This window comes from Aquarana catesbeiana, linkage group LG12, assembly GCF_042186555.1.
Source record: "Aquarana catesbeiana isolate 2022-GZ linkage group LG12, ASM4218655v1, whole genome shotgun sequence".
In the NCBI taxonomy this organism is placed as follows: Eukaryota; Metazoa; Chordata; class Amphibia; order Anura; family Ranidae; genus Aquarana; species Aquarana catesbeiana.
Genome location: NC_133335.1, coordinates 2479498 through 2488306, shown reverse-complemented (window position 1 = coordinate 2488306; position 8809 = coordinate 2479498). Strand labels below are relative to the sequence as shown.

Below are 8809 nucleotides of genomic sequence, written 5' to 3'. Positions count from 1 at the left end.
CCCCCTCATTTACCATAATTGTGGGGGGCTTTTTCCTGCAGGTTGTCGTCATTATTTAAATTCAGCACGGGACTCCACCCATAAACAGCGCAGGACCTGCACATTGCACCCATGACACACTGATCACAAAGGTGGACTATGTCCTGGAACCTCCTACAAAGCCATGTAATAAGTGAGGAAGGGGGCGGAGTCACTCAGCTTACCCAATCAACTGTGAGTGTAAATTTCACCTGGAGCTACTGAGCTCTGTAAACAACTGGCTTGTTTTTCAGCAAAGCAGCTAAGGATAGACAGGTATACGTGTGCAAAGTTGGCGGAGAGCTCACCTTGTATCTCCCCGCCATAGGAAAGCCGATGGCAGAGTGCAGTTTGCGCAGACAAATGGGGCAGAGGTCCAGCGGCCTCCGATCGGACTCCTCCAGGTGATTGGATCCCTGCATCACACACTGCAGCCACTTGCAATGGCGGAGACCGAACATGTGACCGATCTCATGTGTCAGCGTCTGAAAAACAAAGTACAATCCTGGAGGAGGCAATCACTGCAACAAAGCCATAGCGCTGTACAAACATGGAGGACCTTACCTTGCAGGATCGGAGGAGGAGAGCGCTAGTGATGGGCGGAGTGTAATATCCATTAAATACGGAGTAATCCCCCTTCGCTGGTCTCTTTCCCTTCAATCGACCTTTGTAGCCGGAGCTGTAAAAATCGTCATCATAACGAGTGAAACTGAAGACTCCGCCCCCTGCCGAAACAAGGACATGTGTCACCTTCCATAGACAAGAGAGGTCATTTCATGTGTCCCCCAACTAAAGACTCCGCCCCCTTCCGAAACATGGACAACATGTCCCCAACATAGACAAGAGAGGTCATTTCATGTGTCACCCAACTAAAGACTCCGCCCCCTGCCAAAACACGGACAACGTGTCCCCAACATAGATAAGAGAGGTCATTTCATGTGTCCCCCAACTAAAGACTCCGCCCCTTGCCGAAACACGGACAACGTGTCCCCAACATAGACAAGAGAGGTCATTTCATGTGTCCCCTAACTAAAGACTCCGCCCCCTTCCGAAACACGCGTCCCCTCCATGTGTCCCCCAACCCTCAGGGGGAACCCTGCAGGACAATAAACAGACACTTGGAGCTCCTCCCACCTTCTGTGAGTGACGCCATTCCGAAGACGAAGTTCCAGGAGTCTTGGGGGTACAGATCTATCATGGTGGCCCCCACTATACAAAACGCGTCGGGCGGCTTTATCGTCTTCAGGTACCGGAGGAGATCACCTGAGGAGAAATCGCAGCCTGAGTAGGTGTGGTGTGCGCACAGTGCGCGCTGCTAGTGCCACAGGGGAATCTACTGACTTAAAGGATCAGTCCACACAAAGCTGATAGCTAATATTATCAATGTGGGCGGAGTCTTCTCTTGCTCAGAACTCCACTATTGGCTGCCATTACACATTCTTTGTGATTGGTGGAAGTTAGCCGCCTTCATCAAGGTTGTGGGGAAGTGGGCGGAGCTGGGAACACAGAACCTCTTATGCTGGGCTTCCCACAGCCATGGCTTTGGGTGGACTGACCCCTCGGGGGGGGGGGGGGATCGGTGTTACCAGCGTGGATCTGCAGATTGTGGGTGGAGTCATTGACTCGGAAGCGGCAGCCAGTCTGCGAGATGCTGATTGGCCCCTGGACCTTCACCGGGAGGCCATGGAAGAAGGCCTGGCAGTATCCCGTCAGCCAGGCGATGTATTCCTGAGTGTGCCGGTCCGAGTCCCCGAACTGACCTACAAAACCAAGAGGAAGACTCGTTATTCAGGGAGTCAGAGGATCAGCATGACTGCCAGACGAGCCGCATTCCCAGGAGGCCTCGGGATCTCTGACCTCAGTATTCTCTGGCCACACTCTGAGACCGGAGCCTCCTGGGAATGCGGGTCGCCTGGCTGTCATGCCGATCCTCTGACCTCAGTACTGTGATTCCCTGGCCAGAGGATCGGCATGACAGCCAGGCGAGATGCATTCCGAGGAGGACGGCTCTATCTTCACATCATTAATGAGAAGCTCCGCCTCCCACACATCCACCAATCAGAGGTCAAGGTGAGGTCTCTATGGTCCTCCATGTACACCCACCGGACACTTTATTAGGTACACCTGTTCTATTGGTTGGTAACACAAATTACTAATCAGCCAATCACAGGGCAGAAACTCAATGCATTTAGTCATCTAGACGTGGTGAAGACGACTTGCTGCAGTTCACACCGAGCATCAGAATGGGGAAGAAAAGGGATCTCGGTGACTTTGAACGTGGAATGGTGGTTGGTGCACCATGTCACAAAGCTCCAATCATCTCACCACTGGACAATGAGGTCCCTGTCCTCCAATGGCCTCCACACTCACCACATCTCATCCAATAGAGCACCTTTGGGTTGTGGTGGAATGGGAGATTGGCATCATGGATGGTCAGCCGACAAATCTGCAGCAACTGTGTGATGTCATCAGGTCACTATGGAGGAACATCTCTGAGGAACGTTCCCAACACCTTGTTGTATCTATTCCACCAAGAATGAAGACCAAAGGGGGTCCAATCCGTTACTAGCAAGGAGGACCTAATAAAGTGTCCGGTGGGTGGGATTTGATGGGGTCATGTGACCATTCTATAGACAATCCCCCATCTAGAGGGGTCCTCGGGTCATGTGACCTCCTCACCGATGGTCTGCACATAGATGGTCCTCCTCTGGGGGGAGGGGATCCGCCTCTCAGACTTCCTATAAAACTCCTGGAAGGTCTCCGCAGGCTCGGGGTGCGATGGGATCCAATCAGAAGGGGAGCAGACGGTGATTGGCCTGAAGAGGGCATTGTGCGGGTTGAAGGCTTCATTCAGCAGCTTCTTCTCAGCGGTTGAGAAACGATCATAAAGATCCTGTAATTTGGGGTCTCCGGATATCAGAGCCCCCCGAAGAGTGTCCGAGGAGTGCGAGACCACCTGCATCTGAGACACCAAGTCATGTGATTAGCAGGACCCCCATACCTCCTGATCCCTACTAGATGGAATGATCGGACCCCTGTACCTCCTGATCCCTACTAGATGGAATGATCGGGACCCCCGTACCTCCTGATCCCTACTAGATGGAATGATCGGACCCCCGTACCTCCTGATCCCTACTAGATGGAATGATCGGACCCCTGTACCTCCTGATCCCTACTAGATGGAATGATCGGGACCCCCGTACCTCCTGATCCCTACTAGATGGAATGATCGGACCCCCGTACCTCCTGATCCCTACTAGATGGAATGATCGGACCCCTGTACCTCCTGATCCCTACTAGATGGAATGATCGGGACCCCCGTACCTCCTGATCCCTACTAGATGGAATGATCGGGACCCCCGTACCTCCTGATCCCTACTAGATGGAATGATCGGACCCCCGTACCTCCTGATCCCTACTAGATGGAATGATCGGATCCTCATATCTCCTGATCCCTACTAGATGGAATGATCGGACCCTCGTACCTCCTGATCCCTACTAGAAGGAATGATCGGGACCCCCGTACCTCCTGATCCCTACTAGATGGAATGATCGGACCCTCGTACCTCCTGATCCCTACTAGATGGAATGATCAGATCCTCGTACCTCCTGATCCCTACTAGATGGAATGATTGGGACCCTCGTACCTCCTGATCCCTATTAGATGGAATGATCGGACCCTCGTACCTCCTGATCCCTACTAGATGGAATGATCGGACCCTCGTACCTCCTGATCCCTACTAGATGGAATGATCGGACCCTCGTACCTCCTGCTCCCTACTAGATGGAATGATCGGATCTTCGTACCTCCTGATCCCTATTAGATGGAATGATCGGGACCCCGTACCTCCTGATCCCTACTAGATGGAATGATCGGACCCCCGTACCTCCTGATCCCTACTAGATGGAATGATAGGACCCCCGTACCTCCTGATCCCTACTAGATGGAATGATCGGACCCCCGTACCTCCTGATCCCTACTAGATGGAATGATCGGATCCTCGTACCTCCTGATCCCTACTAGATGGAATGATCGGGATCCTCGTACCTCCTGATCCCTACTAGATGGAATGATCGGGATCCTCGTACCTCCTGATCCCTACTAGATGGAATGATCGGGATCCTCGTACCTCCTGATCCCTACTAGATGGAATGATCGGACCCCGTACCTCCTGATCCCTACTAGATGGAATGATCGGGACCCCCGTACCTCCTGATCCCTACTAGATGGAATAATCGGATCCTCGTACCTCCTGATCCCTACTAGATGGAATGATCGGACCCTCGTACCTCCTGATCCCTACTAGATGGAATGATCGGATCCTCGTACCTCCTGATCCCTACTAGATGGAATGATCGGACCCCCGTACCTCCTGATCCCTACTAGATGGAATGATCGGACCCTCGTACCTCCTGATCCCTACTAGATGGAATGATCGGGACCCTCGTATCTCCTGATCCCTACTAGATGGAATGATCGGATCCTCATACCTCCTGATCCCTACTAGATGGAATGATCGGACCCTGTACCTCCTGATCCCTACTAGATGGAATGATCGGGACCCTCGTATCTCCTGATCCCTACTAGATGGAATGATCGGACCCTCGTACCTCCTGATCCCTACTAGATGGAATGATCAGACCCCTCGTACCACCTGATCCCTACTAGATGGAATGATCGGGACCCTCGTACCTCCTGATCCCTACTAGATGGAATGATCGGGACCCTCGTACCTCCTGATCCCTACTAGATGGAATGATCGGGATCCTCGTACCTCCTGATCCCTACTAGATGGAATGATCGGGATCCTCGTACCTCCTGATCCCTACTAGATGGAATGATCGGATCCTCGTACCTCCTGATCCCTACTAGATGGAATGATCGGACCTCGTACCTCCTGATCCCTACTAGATGGAATGATCGGATCCTCGTACCTCCTGATCCCTACTAGATGGAATGATCGGACCCCCGTACCTCCTGATCCCTACTAGATGGAATGATCGGACCCCCGTACCTCCTGATCCCTACTAGATGGAATGATCGGACCCTCGTACCTCCTGATCCCTACTAGATGGAATGATCGGATCCTCGTACCTCCTGATCCCTACTAGATGGAATGATCGGATCCTCGTACCTCCTGATCCCTACTAGATGGAATGATCGGGACCCCCGTACCTCCTGATCCCTACTAGATGGAATGATCGGATCCTCGTACCTCCTGATCCCTACTAGATGGAATGATCGGATCCTCGTACCTCCTGATCCCTACTAGATGGAATTATCTGGACCCCCGTACCTCCTGATCCCTACTAGATGGAATTATCTGGACCCTCGTACCTCCTGATCCCTACTAGATGGAATGATCGGACCCCCGTACCTCCTGATCCCTACTAGATGGAATGATCGGACCCCCGTACCTCCTGATCCCTACTAGATGGAATGATCGGACCCCCGTACCTCCTGATCCCTACTAGATGGAATGATCGGACCCCCGTACCTCCTGATCCCTACTAGATGGAATGATCGGATCCTCGTACCTCCTGATCCCTACTAGATGGAATGATCGGACCCCCGTACCTCCTGATCCCTACTAGATGGAATGATCGGACCCCCGTACCTCCTGATCCCTACTAGATGGAATGATCGGATCCTCGTACCTCCTGATCCCTACTAGATGGAATGATCGGGATCCTCGTACCTCCTGATCCCTACTAGATGGAATGATCGGACCCTGTACCTCCTGATCCCTACTAGATGGAATGATCGGGACCCTCGTATCTCCTGATCCCTACTAGATGGAATGATCGGATCCTCATACCTCCTGATCCCTACTAGATGGAATGATCGGACCCTGTACCTCCTGATCCCTACTAGATGGAATGATTGGGACCCTCGTATCTCCTGATCCCTACTAGATGGAATGATCGGACCCTCGTACCTCCTGATCCCTACTAGATGGAATGATCAGACCCCTCGTACCACCTGATCCCTACTAGATGGAATGATCGGGACCCTCGTACCTCCTGATCCCTACTAGATGGAATGATCGGGACCCCTCGTACCTCCTGATCCCTACTAGATGGAATGATCGGGATCCTCGTACCTCCTGATCCCTACTAGATGGAATGATCGGGATCCTCGTACCTCCTGATCCCTACTAGATGGAATGATCGGATCCTCGTACCTCCTGATCCCTACTAGATGGAATGATCGGACCCTCGTACCTCCTGATCCCTACTAGATGGAATGATCAGATCCTCGTACCTCCTGATCCCTACTAGATGGAATGATCGGACCCTCGTACCTCCTGATCCCTACTAGATGGAATGATCGGATCCTCGTACCTCCTGATCCCTACTAGATGGAATGATCAGATCCTCGTACCTCCTGATCCCTACTAGATGGAATGATCGGACCCTCCTACCTCCTGATCCCTACTAGATGGAATGATCAGATCCTCGTACCTCCTGATCCCTACTAGATGGAATGATCGGACCCTCCTACCTCCTGATCCCTACTAGATGGAATGATCGGGATCCTCGTACCTCCTGATCCCTACTAGATGGAATGATCAGGATCCTCGTACCTCCTGATCCCTACTAGATGGAATGATCGGATCCTCGTACCTCCTGATCCCTACTAGATGGAATGATCGGGACCCCCGTACCTCCTGATCCCTACTAGATGTAATGATCGGACCCTCGTACCTCCTGATCCCTACTAGATGGAATGATCGGACCCTCGTACCTCCTGATCCCTACTAGATGGAATGATTGGACCCTCGTACCTCTCGTTCTCTGTCATGCTCTGAGCTGTCACATTGTATACAGTCAGGAATTCCCATAACAGCCAATCAGAGAGAACTTCCTACACCGTGTGCACAACGCATCAAACGTCACATGACCTGACCGAGGGAGCGTCTACCAACACCCACCTCCTGCAGAACATCGCTCCCTCCCCTCCCCCCTGATCTGTATTCATATATTCTGCAGAACATCGCTCCCTCCCCTCCCCCCTGATCTGTATTTATATATTCTGCAGAGCATCGCTCCCTCCCCTCCCCCCTGATCTGTATTTATATATTCTGCAGAACATCGCTCCCTCCCCTCCCCCTCCTCACTGATCTGTATTTATATATTCCGGAGAACATCGCTCCCTCCCCTCCCCCTCCTCACTGATCTGTATTTATATATTCTGCAGAGTATCGCTCCCTCCCCTCCCCCTCCTCACTGATCTGTATTTATATATTCTGCAGAACATCGCTCCCTCCCCTCCTCACTGATCTGTATTTATATATTCTGCAGAACATCGCTCCCTCCCCTCCCCCTCCTCACTGATCTGTATTTATATATTCTGCAGAGCATCGCTCCCTCCCCTCCCCCTCCTCACTGATCTGTATTTATATATTCTGCAGAACATCGCTCCCTCCCCTCCCCCCTGATCTGTATTTATATATTCTGCAGAACATCGCTCCCTCCCCTCCCCCTCCTCACTGATCTGTATTTATATATTCTGCAGAGCATCGCTCCCTCCCCTCCCCCTCCTCACTGATCTGTATTTATATATTCTGCAGAACATCGCTCCCTCCCCTCCCCCTCCTCACTGATCTGTATTTATATATTCTGCAGAACATCGCTCCCTCCCCTCCTCACTGATCTGTATTTATATATTCTGCAGAGCATCGCTCCCTCCCCTCCCCCTCCTCACTGATCTGTATTTATATATTCTGCAGAACATCGCTCCCTCCCCTCCCCCTCCCCACTGATCTGTATTTATATATTCTGCAGAACATCGCTCCCTCCCCTCCCCCTCCTCACTGATCTGTATTTATATATTCTGCAGAACATCGCTCCCCTCCCCTCCTCACTGATCTGTATTTATATATTCTGCAGAGCATCACTCCCTCCCCCTCCTCACTGATCTGTATTTATATAATCTGCAGAACATCGCTCCCTCCCCTCCCCCTCCTCACTGATCTGTATTTATATATTCTGCAGAACATCGCTCCCTCCCCTCCCCCTCCCCACTGATCTGTATTTATATATTCTGCAGAACATCGCTCCCTCCCCTCCCCCTCCTCACTGATCTGTATTTATATATTCTGCAGAGCATCGCTCCCTCCCCTCCCCCCCTCACTGATCTGTATTTATATATTCTGCAGAACATCGCTCCCTCCCCTCCCCCTCCTCACTGATCTGTATTTATATATTCTGCAGAACATCGCTCCCTCCCCTCCCCCTCCTCACTGATCTGTATTTATATATTCTGCAGAACATCGCTCCCCCCCCTCCCCCTCCCCACTGATCTGTATTTATATATTCTGCAGAACATCGCTCCCTCCCCTCCCCCTCCTCACTGATCTGTATTTATATATTCTGCAGAGCATCGCTCCCTCCCCTCCCCCTCCTCACTGATCTGTATTTATATATTCTGCAGAGCATCGCTCCCTCCCCTCCCCCCCCCCCTGATCTGTATTTATATATTCTGCAGAACATCGCTCCCTCCCCTCCCCCCCCCACTGATCTGTATTTATATATTCTGCAGAGCATCGCTCCCTCCCCTCCTCACTGATCTGTATTTATATATTCTGCAGAACATCGCTCCCTCCCCTCCCCCTCCCCACTGATCTGTATTTATATATTCTGCAGAACATCGCTCCCTCCCCTCCCCCTCCTCACTGATCTGTATTTATATATTCTGCAGAACATCGCTCCCTCCCCTCCCCCTCCTCACTGATCTGTATTTATATATTCTGCAGAACATCGCTCCCTCCCCTCCTCACTGATCTGT

At 51.8% G+C, this 8809-nt stretch overlaps 1 protein-coding gene across 7 annotated transcripts; it reads right to left on the bottom strand.

The window, feature by feature from the left end:
* Positions 1–326: 326 nt before the first annotated feature.
* On the bottom strand, positions 327–6955 carry LOC141113808 (archaemetzincin-2-like; the record flags this gene model as incomplete). 7 transcript variants are annotated; one of them, XM_073607108.1, is given in 7 exon segments in its annotated part: positions 327–503; positions 583–743; positions 1153–1281; positions 1605–1778; positions 2698–2980; positions 6324–6363; positions 6807–6914. In XM_073607108.1, coding segments are annotated over 7 exon segments (981 nt in total), but the record flags the coding sequence as incomplete, so codon positions are not given.
* Between the last annotated feature and the right edge of the window lie 1854 nt (positions 6956–8809).